Raw genomic sequence first — 24,187 nt, 5'->3', positions numbered from 1 at the left:
GAGTGAGGTCGTAGAGTGCGTAAGCCCATTCGGGGGTTCAGAAGACGATTATCGCTACAGAGAGATGGCAGAGGGCATCCCCGTCCCAACCATGAACCCAGCTTCTCTCATGATACTCCCGCTGCCATACACCTCGGACCTCTCCTGGAAACACTGTGCCAGGAGTTCTGTCTTATCCTCCACTTTGAGTTCCTCCCCCTCTTTTTTCCCTTTACGTTCGTTCAGTTCGTTTTTTTCACAAAGCCAGAAGACATTTTTGCATTACTTCTTTTTATTTCAGGTCATTTCAGGTATTTTATTTTTTCAAAAAAAATAAACGAAAAAATATGAAACTGAAATCAAAGAACTGAAGTATTTTAAACAGTTCCTTTTTAGGAACGAGACATTTTGTTGCAACGAATGAAAGTTGCCTTTAATTACTATTTATTGTTTTGAACATAAGTTTGCATAAGGGAATAAGGGAAGAATAAGGGAAGAATGTGATGAAAGGTAATCAGGGAAGTGACATATTGATCAGAAAGAAGGAAGTTAGACACAATAAATGCAGCTCTTAAAAGTGTTCACTCATGTATGGAGTCATGGCCTTTTAGATGAGGCCTCCCCATCAATGATCAAACTGAATGGTTTTAATGCAGACAATGGTCAAACTATGAATGGTTTTAATGCAGACAATGGTCAAACTATGAATGGTTTTAATGCAGACTATGGTCAAACTATGAATGGTTTTAATGCAGACAATGGTCAAACTATGAATGGTTTTAATGCAGACAATGGTCAGAACATGAAGGAAACTAGGACCTGCATTGAGTCTGTGAAAGTTATGGAAATTGAGTATGGTCAGGACGATTACCAAATGCCTTTTATGAAGAAAAAGTAGATTAAATGAGAGCGTTTTTGAATTTGGTGGAATGTTTTGCAGAGAGTCAATTATACTTTAATAGAAATAATTTTACGTGTACAAAGTAGAAGCTGTGAAGTTGAAATCCATTTTTTAAAAGTTTTATAAAGGATACAGATAAAACAGAAACAATGGTGTTTTGTTACCCAATAGTGTCAGTAACTGTTAGTGAAGTGTTCATGAACAACCTCTTGCAAACACTCACTACCACCAATAGAACCAGTCTAGGTAGATGTGCAATACTCTTATGGTTTTAATACTTCAGTACTTTTGAATGTGTGCATTTGTTTTGTCATATTTTTCGGAATTTAGTTTTCTCTACATTTCTTGGTTATGTTAAGATTTGATTAAATTGAAGGATTTCTTTGTATAAAGAATTTATGATTTTTTTCAGTTCCATATCAACCTTGCTCTTAAGTTTGTGTATATCATACTATAATTAATTGTTAGCATAAGATTAACAATGATGTACTTTTTGTACAAAGTAGTTTGTTTCCTAATATATTGACAGTTTTTCCATGTATATTTTAACAGAACTGAAATGTTATTTTGTTATTGAAGATTAAATTATACCTTTTTTAGCGCTGTGTTTCAAATGAGGTCTAGCATTTATGGAAACATTGGAAAGGGGGGAAGGGGGGGGGGGGGGCTCAAAAACAGGGCTTTTATCCAGATCCGCTCCCCACAGATCACACCTCTCTCACTCCACCAGCAGAAACAGCCCTCACTGTATGCACGCATTTCAGTCGTCAAGACAACTAGTTCTAATGCCCACTGGAGGCCATGAAGGCACAGCAGATGGTGGAGGAACAATACATATTTGAGATTGTAGACTGGACTACATGCATCTAAACATCACTCTAAATGCATTCAGTCAATTATTGACATTAGAGTTTGAGAGGTGACTGTGCTGACTCTTCTGCCTCATAGCTCAAGGGAGCAATAATTCAGTTGTCATGTTCTGCTGGATTCTGGGTAAAATCTGTTTTTGGTTTGTGACTACTTCCTGTGCCTGGTGCAGGTGTAAGTGGGTGTGTGTTTGTGTGTCTGTATGTATAAATGTAACACAACTTAAAGCTGATAATGTGAAGTGTTGACAGAGATAAATTCATGGTCTTATTTTTTAAAGAAAGAGCGAGAGTGAGAGAGAGAGAGAGAGAGAGAGAGAGAGAGAAAATTATAAAGAAAAAGAGATAAAAGGAAGACAGTGGGAAAGGCAGCGGTACAAGGGACGTCAGAAGAGATGAGTGGTGAGGTACTGGTGGCCACCAGTCAGGAATGTGGTCAGTACAGTACGAGCCTAGTGGAGGGAATGCACACTGTATGATCACTCAGTGACTCGTGAGTCTATTGGCTGTACAACAGCGCCTGTTTTGGCTTGTTATCTAACACCGTGACCTCCACACAGCTGCTCCACTGATCTACCAGCGGTGCTGCCTACTCGAGGAGCCCCAGTTTACTCCCAATGAAACCAGAGCAATGCAGTCATTGGTCGATAGGGTTGAGGGTAGTAGTCTGTTCACAGCAGAGAGGCACATGACAGCACAGCCTGCACCTCAGTTCTATGTCTGTGTGTCTAGCATTTCACTTTGTTATCCTTCAACAGTGCAGAGGCCAGACATCTGTGGTGGTACAGTACAGTATACCAATACAAAGGGCAGAGGTAGGGGCAAGAATGGCCCATGGTAACAAATCCAATGAAGAAATCAGTAACATCTACACAGCCTAGAAATTCCCATATTCGAGAGTCAAGTATGCATGCTCCTGCTAGCATGCACTTCCAATGAACAGCAGATACAGTGATGGGATGGAGAACGACTTGAATTGTTTCATTTCCCCTTAGCCCAGATGGGGAGGATGTCCCATAGACTCCATACAGACACTGTAACAGTACTGTTTCATTGTTTACTACAGTCACATTTTCTTTATCATTGCTAAGCAAATGGTAAACACTGTTAAGATCGACCAGAGCAGTTCCAGGCAGAGTCTGTTAGTACTTCTTCTTAAAGGTCAGTCGATTGGAAAGGGAAGAGGGAGTGGACAGGTTCAATCGATGGTCTACTTTCTTACACATCTATCAGCATCATGTAGCCTCAAGAGTCTTTCCTTGCATGCAACAAATAAGGCAGCATCTTTCAATTAGCAATAATCAGTACAATTGTAAGAGCAAATAATCATGAATACAGAAATGTGAATGGAAGTCTAACACTGGACATTGTGTCAGATTGCTAAATTGTTAAGTCAATACATACGTTTACTGTCATTGTATTTACAATACCAACAAGTTACCGGATGATGGTACGCTCCTTTTCCTTTTTATAATAACAGTAATATTGTAATGATTGTCATTATTTTTAGTATTTCAAACATTTTATACCATTTTATTTCTCATTGTTTGAGCTCTTGTTGGGAGTTTGGCCTTCAGTGTTGTGCTGAACAGTACTTTCATGTGACCAAAGGGTCTTTCCCTGTGCCTGGATTCTTTAGTATCAAATAGCTCTGCATTTGACCAAAGGGGCAGATGGATGAAGGGATGGAGTCAGAGGCATAGCCTCCTCACCAAGGAAGGACTACCCTTTAACTTCACAGGCTCAAAGGGAAAACACTGTTTGTTGTGTAGCGCCGACACATTGTGTTAACGTACAGTACGGTGGTTACTGATCCTGTGTGTAATGTTGTATGGTGGACACTTACAGCAGAGTCATCCATATGTCTATGGGAAGGTGCTCTCTGTATCTGTCTTAATCTGTCTGTACGCAGGCCTCTGAACAACCTTGAATCTATATTTGGTTAGGTGTCTTGTTTACATGGTAGAAACTGGTAGATGTTTGTCTGGTAGTTGTCTCTGACTCTTGCTGGTAGTGTATGAAACAATAGGGAATAGCTCTGCTGTTATTTGGACATCAGCCATGGTTTACAAACCACACAATTGGCAATCGTTCTGCAGTGAGGGTTCGACACACACTACTCGGCACATTGCAGATTAAAACGAGTTCAATTAACATAATTACATAACTGAACTTAATACATTCATTTCAAATGCTCATTCAGTGGCATATCCCCCATACAGTATAAGTCTGAACTGGAAAACCACAAAATAATGGCCATTGCACTCATAAAAGGATGCACAGTGTGTTTAGAACCTTTTTATTTTGGCATTTTATCAAATGAAAAGGTACTGAACAACACTGATTTGAATGGTAGACTTTGCTATTAGCCACAGTTATGTAAAACATGATCTGATGTAAGGAGATAATAAATAACAACAACAAAACGATTCCACCCTTTATTTAGTCCAATATATTTTACCTGAAGTTGTCTGACCATGGTATAGAGTTGGGGTTCGGTTTTGTTCAATTTACACACTGTCTCTTGGCCAGATAAATATGATTGCATTGAAATAAAATGACAGTTCAAATAATGGTGACTGCAGACTAGCTAGTTTGGCTGACTACAAGGTAAATGGAATCAAGCTGTCCAGACTCAGATCTTCTAAAGGGTCTTTCTCACAGTTCCACATCTAGAGAGGACAGAGCTGGAGGCTAAGAGCTCTAGAATGATTCAATTAAACCAGGAATTATAGCCTCACCTTGATGTACTGCTTCTGCCCCTTTGTAAGTGAACAGACTCTCACACAGCAATGCATATACGTCTAAATAAGTGTATATGCATATATGTCTAAATAAGTGTATATGCATATACGTCTAAATAAGTGTATATGCATATCAGTGTCTGTAGGCTTGTCTTATGTGTTCCTGTATTCTGCATATTTCTATCTGGGGATTGGACGTTGCTGTTTATTTACGTAATATATAAATATACAAATATATACAATCTCATGTGCCAAATCCAGTCCTTGTTCAGTCTGATCCATTCCGAACCCATGTTTGTACTATAGGAAACCTGTACAAAACAGTATGAAATATTGTTTCTCTCCGATAGTCCCTTGTAACTGGTGCCATTAAACTATTCAAACTTGAAAAATAAACATTGAATAAAAATGTTCATGGATTCCTGTGGTTTATGGTTCTTCAACACAAATGTATATCAATGCAATTGAATAGCATTAGATCTATAGCATATCAGACTTATTGTTATATATTATTATTATTATTATTATTATTATATTAGACTCTTATTAGGTGTTTTATTCTCACATACATTTTGAGATTCATAACCAACATACGTAGTGTGCAGGGTTCCCACTCTTTTTGAGAAATCATTTTCCAGGGGCCTCATTTATTTAAAAAAAGTACTTGAACGTCATCTTTGACTTGTCTTGCACGTAAGCAAATATTTCTAAGCGGACGTAAGCATTATTTATAAAATGGGCTGCGCTTGTTTAAAACTGCGTACGTACTTCCTTCTATAAATACCAAATATACTTGAAGTTGAACGCAGGTGAATGAGCTTTGTATTTACGCCCTGTGATAGTGGCTCAATTATAGCGGCTGAATTAAAAAGATGCTACAGGATTTTTGTTGGTAATTCTTTCCACCAAATGTTTTTTTTACATCTGGGGTAGTGGGGTTGGGGTTGGGGTAGGGGTTGGGGTTGGGGTTGGGGTTGGGGTAGGGGTAGGGGTAGGGGTAGGGGTAGGGGTAGGGGTAGGTGTAGGTGTAGGTGTAGGTGGTCTAGTAGAAAGTGAGTTGGCCTGGTGAATCGGAAGGTCATGAGTTCAAATCCCACCTGGGGGAACACCACCACCACTCGTGTGCCCTTGAGTAAAGGCCGGTTTAGGCTTCTGCGTAAAGTCGACGCCGTAGGCTACGCGTAAGCTTACGTAGTCCCGCGTGGACGTGCGTAGCCTGGACGTGCTCCTCTCAAAAAATCTATCCACGCGTCAGAGCGCACGTAACCGTAAGCTCTCTGATTGGTCCGCTTGGTAGCACATGATTCAGACAAGATTCCGACTCTCTCGTCGCCCAAAATGCGGAAGTCATGACAGAAATGTCATTCACCTTTTCTGTAATTACTTATTAATAAAGATTTGAAAAATTATGATAACCATCGTATTATCTTAGTTTAATGTCATTTCAATGCATCATAGAACTTTTATTTACAACAACATAACAACAAAAAGATCGCTATTATGCCGCTTAGAGCTTTGAGCTCCGTTGAGTTCCTAACCGGAAGAGGCACAGCACAGGGGCTGAAAACACTGCCACCTAGCGATGTGACGGTGTAATTGCAGCGCGGCCTACGCAGAAGTGTAAATTGCGAGACCTACGTAAGAATTTACGTAAGCTACGCACGTAAATTCGACGCAGAAGCCTAAACCGGCCTTAAGGCACATAGTCCTCAATTACTCCAGGGGGAATGTCCCTGTAATCTCTAATTGTAATTGGATTAAAAGCGTCTGCTAAATGGCAAATACTAAATCTGTTCTTGTACATAGACACCTTTCAGGGTAAGGAACCAAATGATGTTTTGGGTGAACTCTCCTTTAATGTGCCTCTCTACTGGGTGAGTGGCAACAACAAAGGAGTTGAAGGCTAAAGAGGCTAATTCCTCTGGAGTCTGGTTCCTCCCAATGTTTCTTCCTCCCAGGGAGTGTTACCTTGCCCTATGTTTTTCCTTGGCTTACTTTTGATGACTTTCTAAGATTTTGGTGTGAGATCATATCGTTTTTTTATTGTATATATTGGTTTAGTATTAATATAGTTGTGAAGCACTTCGAGACATTTTGTCTATGTAAAAAGCCCGAGTAGGGTACTTTTCTGAGTAGGGTAGTCCCACTCATATTTTTCTTTTTATTGCGATAGAGACAGGAAGGATGGGTGAGAGAGAGAGAGAGAGAGAGAGAGAGAGAGAGAGAGAGAGAGAGAGAGAGAGAGAGAGAGAGAGAGAGAGAAGGGATGACATGCAGGACATGTCCACGGTCAGAATCGAACCGGATACCCTGTGGTTACATGTGTGTTACGCCACCAAGCACCCCAACTTTGATTGATTGAATCACACCAGACTATCTTCACCTCAGGGAGGGAGGGAGGTAGAGAGGGACAGAGGAGAAAGAGGGGAGTGAGAGAGAGGGGGTGAGAGAGAGAGGTGAGATAAAGAGAGAAAGAGAGAGACAGAGAGGGGGAGAGACAGGGGCGAGGAGTGAGAAAGAAAGAGGTCATATGATAATCATTGATACTATTAACGATTGACAATACTATTTTTATCAAAATCAAATGGTAACTTCAACACTAAGCAAACAACCTTGGAGCGAGAGAAGAGAGAGAGACCTTTCTGACAGAAAATGTCACAAACCACATGCCACAACCAACAAGGTGTAAATTCATCACTCACTCTACTATAATCTTATCAACAGTCAGGTTTCAAACAAAATACACACCTAGGTCTCCATAGGCTATCAGAGTGAGGGGCTAAAATACAATAAAACATTTCCAAGACAACATTTTCCGGGATATTTTGTCAATTTAGTAAATTTTCCAGGTTTTCCATGACTGGAAATCGAAAAGTCTCAGAATTTCCAGCTTTTCCAGGACGAGTGGAAAGATGCTATAAAAATACTATGGTAGACTGACATCTAGAGGAAACTCCTTGACATTGCATAACACAGACCAGATCAAGACGGAAACAGTATCCTGGTTATGGACCATATTTTAATGATCTTTTAATACAAAACTTAAAATAAGAATAGAGAGAAACATAATATAAATACAGTAAGAGACACCAACCAAATAATAAAGACACATTTAAATACTATACACTTTAGAAGACAGACAACAAATTACACATTACAGTATGTACAATTAAACTGTATACAAATTGAGTCCCTGTCTCAAATAATGTGGCTACAGTGTACAATGAATGACCAAGAGTTGTGCTCTTACTCCCCGTGTTAAAAGGCTGGTTTGAGGAATGGCCGTCTGTTAGTTTGTGGAGTAGGGATAGCCATGAAGCCTGGTCTCCTTCCCATTGGTGGTGGTGCTGCTGCTGCTGCTGCTGCTGCCCTCGAGCCCCGGCCTGCAGTTTGTGTGCGAGCTTTAGCTCCACGTTTGGACGACGTCCAGGACCCACTACACCATGAAAAACGGGAGAAGAGAACATTGCAACAGTGGGTAATAGGTAACTGTATTGATGAAACTGATTTGTTTATTAAGAGTCAACTACAATGTTATCTTGTTTTTACTCCACTCATTATACAGAACAAAGGTATGTGGAAGATAAAAATCATACAATATCACCTCATCTAAGATTTGTATTCTGTAACAGATAACACTGACCCTTTAGAGTTGGAGTTTTGGTTAGTATATCCTTTTCTCTTTTTGGAGTTCTTGGAGTAAGGGGCTTTCTTCCTTTTCTCTCCTCGGCCGCTTGTGTTGTTGAAATAGCTGGATGAGCCGCTCTCTGCCTCGTAGTCATCCTCCTCTCTTCCCCAAGTTGTGTCCATCCATGCATTAGCACCTTCAGGGTTGTTAGGCTGCTCCTCCACTGCAGAGGTTTACACACAAGCCTTAACACAAACCACAGCTGGACACAGCCACAAGGGCTTCTGGGCCATTGGATCTAAGATTGTACAAAATCTTCCCACTGTCTTATTACACAACCAATAAGCAGAATGGGGTTAGCACATGGACATATAACCATGGTAATTACTAAACAACCTCATAGGCATTTAGTCAAATCTACTAACATCTAGAGCCTAGTGAAAGCCAGCACAACAAAGCCCAAACAGCACATCAAGTATATCCAATAAGAGATGAGTTGTAATGGACCCTCACCAGGTTGCTTCCACTCAGAGTATTTCTGCATGAGCTCGATGACCTCTGCTCCGTACTTCTCCAGCTTGTCCTCTGTCACACCATCGATTCGCAGAAGCACATCCGGTTCAGCTGACAGTGTCTCTGAGAAACAGGAAACAGTTTGACAACACAACTTGGTTATTTTCTGGTGTTGCAGAGTATGTTCAGGAAACACTCCCTTGGTCTTGACAAGTTGTGCTTAATAATCAGGACTAATAACTATACATAATGGTATGTACTGTATGTAAAAACTAATAGAAAAATAAAGTACGTAGGTTCTCCAATGAGGGTGGGTGGTGGCTTGGATAATAACAATAATACATTAATAAAACACACACACACACACACATATAATATATATATATATATATATATATATATATATATATCAGGGTTTCCGTTAGAAAAAATTGCCGCCGGACATCGTGTCCGGGAAGATTTCGATTTACCGGACAAACGTGATATATTCCGGTCATCATAAAATATTAAAAAAAAAAAAAAAAAAAAAATCTAATATAGCTGTTTGTCGCGGTGATTACTGTTGTGTAGCGGCCTATATATGCCATTTAATGTCTATTTCTCATCCGATACGATTAGATGCGAGCTATATAATATATAATAATATAACATGATTCGCATGCGCGCTATGCCATTATGTCCAGCGCTGAACGGGCGCCTCACTGGGAACTGAACAGACAGCATCGATCAATGAACAGACTCCACATTACGTTAACTGAAGTTTGTTAAATTGTTTGGGATTAATGTGAGTTTTCTATTTTCTCTTTCCAGTTTTACCCTTTTTTTTTTATCAATAAAACAACGTCATTTCTATAACCAGGTCTCGCTGGTTGGGAAGGCATTTCGTTTAGCTGCCTGTCAAATCATACTTAATCGGACTCGGGAGTATGTCAATGAGGAGAACATAACTGTTTATTGAGAAACAATAGGCAGGCTGGGATACGTATATAAAGAAATACCACAATGTCTAGATGTATAACATTTTATTGAACAGTGCAAGCATGTAGGCTTCTGGCGTGACATCGTACCCCTAACGTTCTTAGGGCTTGTTTGAAAAGCTTAGACTGAAAGTTAGTGCCCTGGTCAGATTGTATAACAAGAGGAAGACCGAATGTGGAAAAAAACGTTGTTAAAGCTTTCACCACTGAGCTGGCTGATATGTTACGCAACGGAACAGCTTCGGGAAAACGAGTAGCAGCGCACATAATAGTAAGCAAATACTGACTTCCACTTTTAGTCCTAGGCAAAGGTCCAACACAATCAATTATTACACGTTCAAATGGCTCCCCTATAGCAGGAATGGGATGCAATGGTGCGGGTGGAATGGATTGATTAGGCTTACCCGCCATCTGACAAGTATGGCAACAGTGGCAGTGCTTGGCAACATCCGCCTTCAGTCCGGGCCAAAAGAAATGTTTCAATATCAGCTGATAAGTTTTAGTTATACCTAAATGTCCTGACCACTGGCTCTCATGTGCTACAGATAACACCTGTTGTCTATAACTTACAGGCACAACCACTTGTTTTACAGTATTCCACTCACAACCATTTGCATTAGGAGGAGACCATTTACGCATTAATATCCCATCGTTAAGGAAATAAACTACGTTGCCCCCTATTTCAGATTCCTCACTAGCTGCATGTAAAAAACATTTGTTTAATGACTGATCAGCTACTTGAGCGACACGCAATCGCTCGCCGGTTACAGGCAGAGATAGGCTGTCAGCGGATGGTATGGTAGGACTCGGGGAGGATGGTAACTCTACCACTTTCTCCCTGGGAGAAGCTGAAACAATCGGGTTCTCATCCCTTTCAGAAAAGGCTTGCATAATCACACTATCACAGAGAGAAACATCGCTATCCTCCTCTCTGCCTCGACTCGATTGTGCACGAGTTATAGCGCACACCGGAAACAACCGCTGTTTCGCATAGGCAGCCTACACATTAGGAGTCATCATCATGCCGGTGTCAAATCATATCATAATAAAATAAATACATAGCCTATATATTCGTCTTTTTAAAAATAGAAGGAATCAGAATGTGAACTTTAGCGAATTGTATTCAAATTGTGCTTGGAGGGAATTATTTTCACCGGACATTTATGTCCGACGAGTTTTCAATTTGTCGGACATCAAAAACTTTTACCGGACAATGTCCGGGAATTACCGGTTAACGGAAACCCTGATATATATATATATATATATATATATATACATATACACACACACACACACACAGGGTCCCTGCAGGTTTTGGGAAGTCAAATTTAATAGGATTCTATTTCTATGTATTATTATTTCTATTTTAATAGAATTTAAGACCTATTTCACAGCCATACTGGCAAAAAGGAAAGAAGAATTACTTCTATTCACGTTCAGCATAAGAACAAACATAACAGTAAATGTACTGTGTAAATGTAATGTACGTACACACACACACACACACACACACACACACACACACACACATTATGGAGGACTCACCAGCTATATTTTTAAGGGCGCTGGTAGAGAAGATGTTGAAGTAGTGAATGCCAAAGACCTTGCCCAGGCCCTTGCATAGATCAGTCAGCTCCAGCAGACACTTCTGGACCATCTCTTCTCTCTGGGAGACATTTTTAGCCACAGCAGCATTGTGTTTCCTGATGCTGGAGGCACTCTCCGTCTCATGGAACTCCACCTGAGACGTAAATCAGATAACAGTTTATTGTGAAGCTATACAAATAATAAATATATTGTTTTAAGGCCTCTGCAGAGTGCACAGTATTGATTAATATTTTTTGGGGACAGACTCTGAATTGCATCATGGTAGTATCTCATCTTTATCTAAAGTTAGTATCTGATCAAAGTGAAAACAGCATCAGTTCCTCAGCTGACCTGCGTGTGGCCACCCAGGACGTTCATGGCCTTCTGTCCAGCAGAGATGTAGGCCACAGCATTGCCGTTGACAGTGATGTACAGGTCCTCCACCAGGATGTGATCCAGCACCAGCTTCTTAAACAGCCGGTCAGCGTTGTGCCTGGAGTAGGCCGACCCCAACCCATGCATCCCTGTCAGGATCTTGGCAGATTTAGCACCTGTCACAAGGTGTCAATGGGATTAGTTGTTCAGTTATATTCATCAAGTTCCAATTTGCATGTGCAAACATTGGTAAAATGGGAGCAAAGTCAGATATCTTTACCTCAATAATTCTAATGGACAAAATTAGACATAAATTAAAGGGAGTTGTAAAATACACATGGAAAATAGTGTTTCCATGATAAGTAAATGGATTTTAACATTGTTAAAGACAAGGTACAATACAAATCATGTTGCAGAGTATGCTGAGTTGTTAGGTATTATTTGCTCTGCTCAACACTATTAGCTCCAACAAATTGGGGCCCATAATCACAGGTTAATAATGCACAAGATAGGCAGTATTTCCAAATGTTCGCTTGGCACAGAGACGTGGATAATGTGGATGGAAGTGATTAGAATGTAAACCTTTTTTTGGAATGCTCGGCGAATGCTACGTGGGTCCTGTGGGGCTTGTGTTTCAGGTCATAAGCGGCTGCTTACCCAAGAAAATGTCCACCAGCATGTTCAGAGTGAGTCTGTGCTGATTGGCAGACTTGCTGTATCTGCCGCCTCCAACTTTTTCACAATTCTCCTGGACAAATCTCACAATCGTCTTCACAACCTCAGTCACATTCCTTGCCTTGTATTTCTGAAAGCCACAAAAAAGAGAAGAAATAACAGATGTAAAAATATCTCAGGGCACAGCTCTAACAAATAATATAATGCAATGTGAAGTCTGGGTGTGACGTAGGTTATATTACAGGTGCAAGTCTCACATTAGGTTTGGCACAGTTGTCACAGATGACATCTGGGTGCTCCTTGCAGAAGGCTGAGTTGAACTTATGTTCTCCAAAGTAAGCCAGCAGCTGTATTCTACGGCAGTCCATCACATTCTCACAGAAATGCACCATGCTGTGCAAGTTATTGATGTGAGTCGCTTTTGTGTGATGGTTGCCATCTTTGTCCACTGTGGTCAAAAAGGAGAGATTTTATCAATACCACTTCGAAATCACCCGAACATTTCAGACCTCTAAAAGTTTTAATAAAAATGTGGAAACCCAAATACATTTGAATAGATGCCCAATATGTGGAAATATAAGTGTCAAGCTCGATAAAATCACACAAATGGTTCCCCCTAGATCAGAGGAGGTGGAAATCGGAGGACAAGCTAATTTGTAATGCATGGAATGAAATGAGGAATTACGATGAGTCCGTCCTCCGATTTCTACCTCCGCCAGCCTCCCCTGCCATACAGATAGATACATACTGCTGATTATCCTCTTGATGCGGATGACGTCCGAGTAGGAGTAGAAGAGAATGCAGTGGGAGATCTCTCCATCCCTGCCTGCTCTCCCAGACTCCTGGTAGTAGCCCTCCACTGACTTAGGGAGACTGGCATGGATCACATAACGCACATCAGGCTTATCGATGCCCATGCCAAATGCTATGGTGGCACACATGACCTGGTAGACAAGGACACAACATTAATCCAGTGTTTAGTGACAGCTCATATGCATGACCTGCAGTAGTAGAGGGATTATATTTTAGTAGTAATTGAGAAGGTCATGGAATGGTGGATCATATTATACACATCTGGAGGATGGAACACAGTAACCTGAAGCACATAATATATATAACAGAGTGAGAATTTGGACTTGCAACCTTTCCAACCACTGTTGTAAGTCATTTTAGATAACAGTTTCTGCTCAATGATCCCAACTAGGGCTGCCACAAACGATTATTTTCATAGTCGACTAGTCACCGATTATTTTAACGATTAGTCGACTAATCGGATCATAAATTACAGCTTAGCGCACAATTACTCAATCGCTCTTATTTAGCTATCATCTTCTAAATCAGCTTCTAAATTTAGCTTGAAGTTGTTAGTTGTTGTTGTAGGCATGTGCTAACTAAAAATAAAGACAATTAAAATGATTGTTCACTCAAAAATAGATATTTTAATGAACTTTGCAGATTTATTTCTGGCATCACTTGCATGTAATGTAATGTAAAGAGTAGTAGAGGGTGCAAACTGCTGAGTAAAATGAGGTAGGCTAGGCACTAGGCAACCAAAAGAATACAAAAACAAAAATAAATACTTGTACAGAGTACAAAAGTTTTGCTTTGCTTCACTCATCTCATAGTAGAACGCGCCTTCTTAGCACTGTAACGTTAAGACAACATTGTTAGCTATTTGATAAGTATCGCTTTGATGACAACGTAAAATAATGTAAGAAGGCTTTTAACGTAACGATATCGTTAGCCAATAACAAGCTAACTAGCTTACCGAGACGAGCCATCGTCTTCCTCGTCATCTGCCACAACGTGCCTCCTTTTTAGATGCTCGCGCATCATAGACGTGCTGCCATGATAAGCGAGTTCAGCTTTGCAAATTTTACATTTTACATTCTTTTTTTCAACGTTGTGGTTGAAATGCTCCCACACTTTAGAGGTACGAGGACAGGAAGACATTTCTCTGTTTGTTTTTCCGGGGAAGTCACGTGTGCCCCGGATGACCGACACTGCGCATGTACATCAAAGACACTGGGAGACGCTAGCCAGTGGCAGCTTCAGGGAAGAAAAACGAATGCTTATCGAATTAAATGAATGGTCTTTATTGTCATTGATATAGTACAGGTACCAAACAACGAAATTTGGGAGGGGGGGCTCCCCTGGTGCTAGGCAAAAAAATAAAAAAATAATAATAAATAAACGCTTATTTCAGCTCCAAAAAAACATGCGACTACGGCGATTACCAAATATGTCGGCGACGATTTTGGTAGTCGACGTCGTCGTGACTAGTCGACTAATCGTGGCAGCCTTAATCCCAGTGGCGGGCGGTGCATTTCACACCTAGGCCTTCAGTGATGTCCGACACAGTCCTACCTGAATTATTCTACCTCTTAATACCATCATTATGACGCCATGGCTCTAGAAACTAGACAGAAACACAGTATAACCGGGCGTTGCATCACCTTAACATAATCAGACAAGTACAACAGAGTTATATTAATATTTCCGAAGCATTTTTAATCAATAAATCCGCATTTACAATGAAGAGTGTGATCTTTAAGATCGCTTCGCTTGGATACTGTCAAAACTTTTAAATAAAAGGCACTTTTATCGTCAAGAAACGTGACAAAACAATTCAACAAGTCTCCTTGAGTACTTTTACTGCACAGTAGGGCTGTTACGATTATTCGACGTCGTCGACGTCATCGACTACGTCAATACGTCGGTTAGCGTAATATGCGTCGGTTAGTCGTAAATAAACCAATGTGGTTTTTTTTTTTTTTTTAAACCTTTATTTTACCAGGCGAGACAATTAAGTGTATGAGTGAAAAATGGATAGCTACTAGCTAATGTTACACAAGCAATGTAGCTCACCACAGTTCGTATGTCTTGTCTTCTGGTGTTAGTAACGTTAGCTATGTAGCTGGCTAGCTACGGTCTAGCCTATTGTCATTGTGGTGCGAGCACCTACTGTACGTTATCTAGCTCATAGCTCGCATGCTACGTTAGCATCAATTTAGCTAATCATAACATAGCAGCGAGAGTAACGTTAGCTAGCTATGTGTTGTGGTGATGGACAGACTTCTAAATGGCCATGTTGGCATTCAAGTTGGCTAAACATAGCAGTGAGGTGGAGCCAAATACGTTTTTTTTTTTTTACAGTACAAAAATTATCGTTAGACTTATCGATAAATTAGTCGTTAGACTAATCGAATAATCGATAAAATAATCGCTAGATTAATCGTTAGAAAAATAGTCGTTTGGGACAGCACTACTGCACAGCTGATTCACGTGCGCCACCCACGTAATCTCCACATCTCTTGCAACCTGCAACAGACGCATCAAACATTTATTTTATAAGCCTATATTTGTCATTTTAATTACCTATATATTAATTCGTTAATATTGAAACGAAAATAAAATGAATTTTAATTACCTATATATTAATTCGTTAATATTGAAACGAAAATAAAATGAAATAACGAAATAAAATGACAAAAATATATACAAATAAAATAAAAAATAAAATGCTTTGTACTCACCAAAACAACTTCATTTGAAAACAAAATCCATCCTCCTTTCTTTCCTCAGGAATACTTCAATTACTCTGTTGTAGAGTTTATCTGTACGCTTCAGCTCCATCAATAAGTGCTTTTCAATTGACATGGAAGCTAATGCTGAAAGCCGAGTCTGTCCAGTAGCATTTCTGGCATACGTTTTAATTCGCTTTAAGGCCGAGAATGACCGCTCGACCGAAGCAGTGGACACAGGGATGGTCACTGCCACACATGCCAAACTGTAAAGCTGCCCCATGGTCTCACTCAGATTTTTCTGCTTAAGGAAATGAAGGAGATCAGTCAGACTTTTCCCTTCAAAATCGGTCATGGCATACATTACAGTCAGTTCTGTTTTTAGCCGGGACAGATCGAACAGTGTTCCGTGACTCTGTGTTAGGCTGGAGAAGGCTGTTTGCGGGAATTTCATCCGGTAGGTCTGAAAGTGCTGGGGGTCGAGGAGGGAGAGAAACATTAACTTCTCGTGGTCTTGGAACCTGTTCCGTATCTGACAAAGAATGTTGTCCAGAATATTGCTGTGGAGCTGTTGGTAGTGTGCGCGATCTCCTTGTGCTGTACGTGGGCCTCTGCGTGCGCTCGGACCACTTGAGATGCGCGCTGTGTCCTCGTAGATTTGGCTGAACCGGCACCTCTCTCGCTCAATTGTGTCACAGAACTCGTTCACCCTGGTCAGACAGAATTGCACATCCAATGTTTGCTTCTGGAGTATGGCAAAGAGCACATCTGAATGCTTAAAAATATCATTGAATGTTTCAAGCAAAAAACAAAACTCAAAATCATCCAGACGTGCATGAAATCCTTGAGCGCTAAGCACAGTATCCCCATCATACTCATCATGATGTTCTGGTATGTGGTCAAACAGCTCCTTGAGGGCAACTCTCTTCTCAAAGACTGCATTGACCAATCTCGAGGTATATTGCCACCGCGTTGGTGCAACCTTAGGAAGACGACGCTTGCAAATGTCATCCAGCAGTTGGGTGCGCTTAGGGGATCTGGAGAAAAATGCTGCAAGGCCATTGAGGCTGGCAAAAAAGACCTTGCATTCTTTAAGCTTTGAGGCCCCTTGAGTCAGTACTAAATTGAGTCGATGTGCATAGCAGTGAATGAATAAGGCCATAGGTGCCCTCTCCTTAACTTTAGCCTGCACCCCATTTAGTCCAGATGCCATGACCGCTGCACCATCAAAACACTGTGCCACAACTTTATCCAGGCTACATTCATATTCCTCCAAGAAACGTAAAATAAGAGCGGCAATGTCATCAGCTCGCTTGCCGCTTGTAACGTCTTCAAATCTGACAAACCGCTCCTTGACACCTGTGTCCGTCACATAACGCAGGACAAGTGCCAGCTGTGCTACATTACCCACGTCTGTCGTCTCGTCCACCATAATAGCGACAAAGGGTGCCCTTTTAATCTCCATTTTGATCTCTTCTCCCATCACTTCAGAAATAGCAAAAATCAGGTCGTTTTGTATTTTGCCTGACGTCCCAGTAAACACTTTGTTTGTGGACAGGTGGTAATGTAATTCTGGGTTGTTTTCAGCCAGAAAAGAAAGAAGCTCAACGTAGTTCCCTCTGTTTGTGGACTCGGAGGTTTCATCATGTCCCCTAAATGAAAGTTCTTGTTTACCCAAAAACAGGACACAATCGATCAGTCTTTTCAGTATGTCCCTATTTTTGGTCACCCTTTCGTTGTGAAGCTCCGTTTCCCTGCGCACTTGCTCGTTGAGCTGTAAATCCACTCGAGTGTCCCCAAAGGTGTTCAAAAGCACCGTTGCTTGTAAGTGCCCAGCCGTGCTTTGGTGTCTCGTTGCTCCCTTGGTTAGACAACTCAAGTTTGCAAAACCAGTGTGGCTCCAAACACCCGATCGATCTGTTGCAAATAGCAGGCATTGCCAGCAGTACAATTTGCAGTGCCGTTCGGAGCCTGTGAGCCAGGGGTACCGCTCGTAGTTAGCGATCTGAAAGTGCCGGACAAACCCTTTTCCCCGCTGAGAAAGGCTCGCAAGAGTCGGGGTTGGCCGTTCTCTGATAATGTCTATCTTTTCCTGGAAAGTTCTTCTAGAAAATGGCGTTGTTTTAAGATCTGCCACCACATCTGCCTCTTCTCCCCCTTCCGCCATTGTAGCTGATTGCAGACGGTATAAAGATACGCAAATTACCTTGCTACGCATCTCAATAGTGCGTATCCAATCAAAAGACGTGCTGGGTGCTGACATCAGATTGAGCCTTCCAGCAGGCGCCGTTGTTGATTTTGCTCGCATCTACGTAGGTTTACTAGGAACGCCACAGGTTTTCTCGTTCCAACGTTAAGTTACAGGTCGAATTCGCGGCACCGTCTGTTGTGAAGGTGGGCAGATTTGGGAGCCCCCTAGCAACACATTTTGATTGGATAAAAGCTCTAACATAAAGGCCAGCCCTCCAAATCTCAATTGGAGACTGGAAGCAGCGCAACCAAGAGGAAAGCTATGAAATGAAGAGAATAGACTATGGGGAATCATTAATACATATTTGTGGAAAAAATATATTAAATAAAATGTATATTCTGATGATGTTTAGGCCAGCAGAGAAGGCCTTGCTGGCCCTGACGGCACACCACTGCTTAATCCCAACATTATAATTATAAACGAGGCATCTCATTAGGTCTGTTTTGCCATGGAGATGGGCCTCCTCCTCACCTGACAGCCGTCCGCATTGATCCACTTGTTCTGCACGTACTCTCTGTCGCTGTCGTTCAGGCCAGCGTGGTAGGCCAGCCCTAAAATCCCAGCTCTCTGGAGACTGTCAGCCATGTTGTCACAGTCTTTACGGGACAAACAGTAAATGATGCCAGAGTCTCCTACACACAAGGAAGAGAAAGTCAATACAGGCCAATCATAAACACAACATTCCCCTGTTCCCTTGGACAACCTCTGACTCACTAAAGGGAGTGCTGCTACTTACGTGGATAATGCTTCTTGATCCAGCCGATGCAGTCCTCATCCACCTTCTTGGGTTTTTTGGGTAACACAGCGTACTTGAGATTGTGTCTGTTGAAGCTCATGGTGAACCTGAAAGGAGATAATGGGACATTTCTGTAACAGCTGTCTGTTCACATAACACTGATGCAGAGTGACAGCTAAGAGCACGTACACCTGTGGCCGGGTCATCTGCAGCTGGTTGAGGATGTCCTTCTGGACACGAGGGGTGGCTGTGGCTGTCAAGGCCATGATGGGCACTTTGGGGAACTTCTGCCGCAGCTCGTGCATCCGCTTGTAGTCTGGCCGGAAGTCATGGCCCCACTGAGATAGAAGACAGGGCATGAGGCTCCTCCAAATCTTCTTCTTACGCCATCAAATTGTTTGATAGGTAATAACAATAAAAAAAAAACAGACCTGACTGACGCAATGAGCCTCATCGATGACAAAGCGTGCCAGGAGACCTCTCTCATACAGGTTCTGAAAGGCACTGATCATCCTACCACTGGCACACACCTGGGGGAAGAGAAATGCTCTATAACAGCAATTTCCAACCTATGGGACCTCTGGTGGTCCGCGAGAGTACTGAAAGTGGGCCACCAAATGATGGGCAAAATATTTTTTTATAATAGTTTCTTTTACAAAAACGTTTTAATAAGAAAAATACATGCATGGTACTGTATTTTTTTCTTTAAAACCTTCAAAAATGCATCATCAGTGTGCTACTACTAGGCCTACTGCACTGTATGTATGATGATGCATATGAAATATCTAATAAGAATAAGAGAATAATGATGACACAAAAAAAAGATGTACGCGTCCGTAAAAATGCCTGTGTGGTCCGTGAATACTTTTGAGATTTTTAAGTGGGCCTCGAGTCCAAAAAGGTTGGGAACCGCTGCTCTATAACACAGGTCTGAACAGAACACATCCCATTAGGCTTGTTATAGTCATAGTTATAGTCATTTAGTGAATAAAGTAAATACTATTTCAAGGTTAATATACAGCTTATAACAGTGTTCCCACCTTCTCAGGGGTGGCATACAGCAGTTTGATGATGGGGTCTTTCTTGGACAGCTGCATGTAGATCCTCCCAGCTTCACTGTCACTCTTTTCTCCTGACAAACTTGTGGCGGGAATCTAAAACATGTAAAATATGATCCACTCACATTGTGGCAAACATGTACAGGCTTCCTACAGTACTCCACTGTGAGCCTCAGTACTACGATGAAGCAGTAAGTACAATACTTACGTCTAGAGTGGTGAGTTTCTGGACCTGGTCAACAATGAGTGACTTCAGTGGGGAGATAACTATAGTGACTCCTAAGCACACACAGGCAGGTAGCTGGTAGCACAAGCTTTTACCCCCACCTGAAAGACAGGAAGTAAATAATTTTACATACATATAATCATGGGCTAAAAATAACAGATTTTCAAATCTCCTCAGTTCAAACCTCCCAAATGTTACACATTTGTAATGCTGGTTTTATTTAGTTGAATCGAGCCAATTCAATTACTCAATTCCAATGATTATTGAATAATTATATTGTTCTCAATTAACTTTGAATCTAGAATATTTGGGTTGCACTTGTTTGTGTATATCACCCACCTGTGGGCATAAGGACAAATGTGTCTTCGCCCAACAACGTAGCATTAATAGCTTCTAGTTGATTAAACCGGAACTGGTGGAGACCAAATCTCTTGTGGAAGATCTTCATCATCTCTGCACAGTGAGGGAAGTTGAACCCTCTGAAGCGATCATGAGCTGGGTTTCTATATATTTGCTCTAAACAAATAGACAAAGATGAGATCAGACATCATTAAATAAAGATGAGTAGTCCATGGAAGACCTCAGGATCAGAATATCTCACCAGGAAATCAAACCCAATCTCTATAATTTGTGACACGGTCTGGTGAAAGGGGTAACAAGTCAGCAGAAGATTTAATGTTCAGACTTTTATTTAGAAAAATGTAAATACATTTCAGCGTTCATTGAAAATCAATGACACACTCGCTAGTCAACTAACACAGCTTGTTTTGTGAGCCTGCTAACAATGTAAAGTCATGTTATAGTTAACTAGGTAGCAGTGGGGATTACTCACCGAATCGAGTGAGTGTGTGTTGGGATTTTCAACAACGTTGAAATGTATTTCTGTGTTTCACAATAAAAGTCTGAACATTTTTATTGGTTGCCAACTTGTTGCCCCTTTCACCAGACCATGTCACATTTTACATCACTTACCTGGAGAGGTGGTTTTAGGAGGGTTAGCGACAGGGGCTGGTGTTGCTGGTTTGTTCTGCAATGTGGGTTTGCTGAGTCCGGCCTCACGTACTGGTCTAGTGACCGTGCTAGAGTTCTGCCTAGATGTTGAGGAGCTTGGGGGTTCATCAAAGTAATCAGGGATGTCTGAATCATTTAAGTCATCTACGTCGAAGTCATCAATGTAGAAATCATCTGGCTCTGTGGCTGCCTGAGCACTGGCTCTGCTCTCCCCACTTTTCTGCACAGCTGCCGATGGTCTCTTTGGTGAGAAGAAAAGATCTGCCCCAACTGTGTTGTCATTGGAGACATAATTGTAGGGTTTTGAGAGGCTGTAGTTTGATGGAGAGTCAACATGACTTTGGCCTCTGGTAGATGCTTTGCCCTTGTCTCCAATGAACATAGGATTGTAAGGAGCGCTGGGTCTCCAAGTGGCGGATGGAGTCTTGATAATGCAGTCAGAGTCCTCGAACACACTGCTGTCATAGTCTACAGATATGACCGAGGACCTCCTAAGTGGAAGAGGTTTTTGGAAAGAATCTCCTTTGTCTGTGGGCACACAAATAGTAGAGGACATGACACTAGGAGAAGCAAACGAAAAAGTAGTATTTTTGTTTAATCTGGGTTCCAAGACCATGGTGCTGTCTGGTTGCTGAGTCTTAAATGATGCGTCGCCGCAGGTTGAAATAATTCTTTTCCTGAAAGGCAAAAAGAGTTCTATGTTTAGTAGATCAGTACATGTTAAATACATGTAATATCAGAGGTTTAAGTTACTCTCAAAATGCACAAACCTGTGAGCCCGCTGCAGTAAGAGATCTGGCCCACAAGACAGGCCTATGAGTTCATGCTCAGGGATGGAATCCACCAGAGAACAGATAGACTCCATGAGACTCAAGAGTTGGTCCTGTGACTTCTGATTGGTGACTATAGGGAGAAACCCAATCATGAACGAGGATAATTGGCAAGACAGTACAACAATACAATTGTTTAGTATTGTGGATGGTGAAGTGAATTAAATAATACAAATTAAACCAAACTAATCAGGTTTAGAAAAACAAAGATAACCAACCTGTTCTCTCTTTAGGATGGACATCAGAGACTCTCGGCAGGCTTGATACCGACCCCTTTGTTGATACAGGCCTGATGTCTCGACTGACTGTGTCCGCAGATTTCAATCTGCTGTGATCATAAACATTTTATCATGCTTGGCAAGGCAGAGACGCATACTGCAGCTTGCAATGAACAATAAACATATAGGCCTACATAAGAAAACATTAAATTCACTGCGATGCAAAACACAATAAAAGACTAGAAAATGTCTCATTAATATACACATGCACAGAAAAAAAATTGCCTACCTCTTTTCCTTTGAATAAATGGAATGACTGAAATCCTCAGGGCTTGGGGAAGGGGGTATGAAATCTAGGTCATCATCTGGCTCTGATTGGTCATCAAGGTCTATCCATTCACTTTGATCTGGGGGAAAACAATTCAGTGGCTGGTAAGAGCAAAGCCAACATCTATCCACATTTGGCTGGTTGTTCATGTTGATCCTTGTTTGGGGGCATGTGTTATTTACTGTAGATGATGTTTTTTTTCAATGCTGATGTGATTGATATTAACACAATGCAATCCAATTACAATTGAAAAAATGCATATAGGAAAGATTATTGGACAGAAAACGTTATTTCTATACATGTATATAACTACTCACCTCTCTTTTTAACAACTGGATGGAGGTCAGCGATACTCTCTTCACTATCACTCAATAAAGCCTTCGGCTGAGCATTAGGTCGTCTTTTAACCGTCTTAACGGGCGAATCCTCCAGCTCCCATGTGGTTGGATCCTGGATGCCACTGTCTTTTGGAGCAGTGTAGGCAGTCTCTGCAGTATGTTCTGAGCCATCCATTGTTGGAGTCCTACAATGTTTGGTCCTGGCAAGACTACTCCCAGCATTGCTGTCCGTCTTCGTATGCAAAGCTATGAGATGGGCATCTTTGTCAAATCCATTTGTCTTGACATCCTGTTGTTCAACGTTGGGAGCAACTGTTGCGTTGTCATTCTTCCCTGAGACCTCTTGGCTTGGTAAAACACTCTTCCCCTTAACAGGAGTTTCAAAGTCATCAAAATCATCCCATCCATCCTCAGGAATGCCAAAAGAGCAATCAAGTCCTGTGGGTTTGCTGCCATTGTTTTTGGTGAGAGAAGTGCTGTCAAATTGGGTCAAAGCAGGGGAGACCTTTGTAGCAGCAAACAGAGCTGGAGTGGGTTTGTTCACTGAGAAGGGGTTTGATGCAGTTTTGATGGCTTCAGACTTGCTTCTGGGATTTACTGAGAAGAAGTTGTCGATTTTGGGAATAGGTCTTTCAGGCTTGGTTGAAAATGTCAAAGGAGTTTTAGTTACTGCAACGTCAGAAGGAACATTGACATTCCTGTGTGCTAAAACATTAGAGCTGTTTACCTTAGTGGAAACTTCCTTAGGGATGCCCGATGTGGACTTCTTTTTAAAACAAAATGCCCTGAAAAGGAAAGTGGGGAATGGAAACGTTTTTTAAACAAGTATTCAATATTCCAATTAAGAAGCACAGGGCAGGGATAGCTGACTTGTCACTTGTTGGGCAAATAATGCCGTGAACTGTAGTGAGTGTCCCTCGCGAGTCACCAGAGATAAGCCTAGATTGTCCAGTTGAGCGACATTGATAGAATACCCCCAATTGATAAAATACTCACCCTGGTTTAGGTTTAGAAAGCGACAATTTGCTCAGAGCACCACTGCTATGCCTCTCTAGTTGCTCCTTCAAATTATTTTGAGGAAGACTGGACATTATTGTGCCAACAGGAGAAAGCCAAACTAAGCCAAACGTAGCGACCGGTTAGCTGGCTATCCTAGCATCCGAGTTTGTTGTTGTCATTTCTTGTTTGCTTGTCATTGTCGTCTAAAATAATGCATTCTGCGCGTACTAATATCTAATTAGCTAATGCCCGTCTTTTGTCTTCGTCTATTTCCAAAATAAACGTGTCATTCAACATCAGACTGTTGTCATTCAACATCAGAAGAATTAAAATGTTGAAAGGAGACGATATGGCTACTGGGACCATCATGTATCGCGCCGATTTGACTTGACGGCTTCTCATTGGTCGAGGGCACGTATTTTC

The 24,187-nt window shown here is 41.4% G+C and overlaps 1 protein-coding gene across 1 annotated transcript; it reads right to left on the bottom strand.

Moving 5' to 3' along the window:
* Positions 1 to 7,644: 7,644 nt before the first annotated feature.
* Positions 7,645 to 23,856, bottom strand: blm (BLM RecQ like helicase; the record flags this gene model as incomplete). The annotated part of the gene is made up of 21 exons (XM_080538958.1): positions 7,645 to 7,926; positions 8,134 to 8,341; positions 8,632 to 8,754; positions 11,154 to 11,349; positions 11,547 to 11,746; positions 12,228 to 12,375; positions 12,503 to 12,693; positions 12,994 to 13,189; positions 18,492 to 18,652; positions 18,757 to 18,863; positions 18,946 to 19,094; positions 19,188 to 19,286; positions 19,797 to 19,910; positions 20,023 to 20,141; positions 20,380 to 20,556; positions 21,013 to 21,728; positions 21,822 to 21,954; positions 22,100 to 22,227; positions 22,389 to 22,506; positions 22,745 to 23,550; positions 23,762 to 23,856. The coding sequence occupies 21 exons, from the start codon at positions 23,854 to 23,856 to the stop codon at positions 7,749 to 7,751; spliced, it is 4,362 nt and encodes a 1,453-aa protein (XP_080395084.1). The 3' UTR covers positions 7,645 to 7,748.
* Between the last annotated feature and the right edge of the window lie 331 nt (positions 23,857 to 24,187).

This window comes from Nansenia antarctica (assembly GCF_963989245.1).
Source record: "Nansenia antarctica genome assembly, chromosome: 9".
NCBI lineage: Eukaryota > Metazoa > Chordata > Actinopteri > Argentiniformes > Microstomatidae > Nansenia > Nansenia antarctica.
Note: the sequence above shows the minus strand (reverse complement) of the source record. Positions and strands in the feature narration are given on the sequence as shown.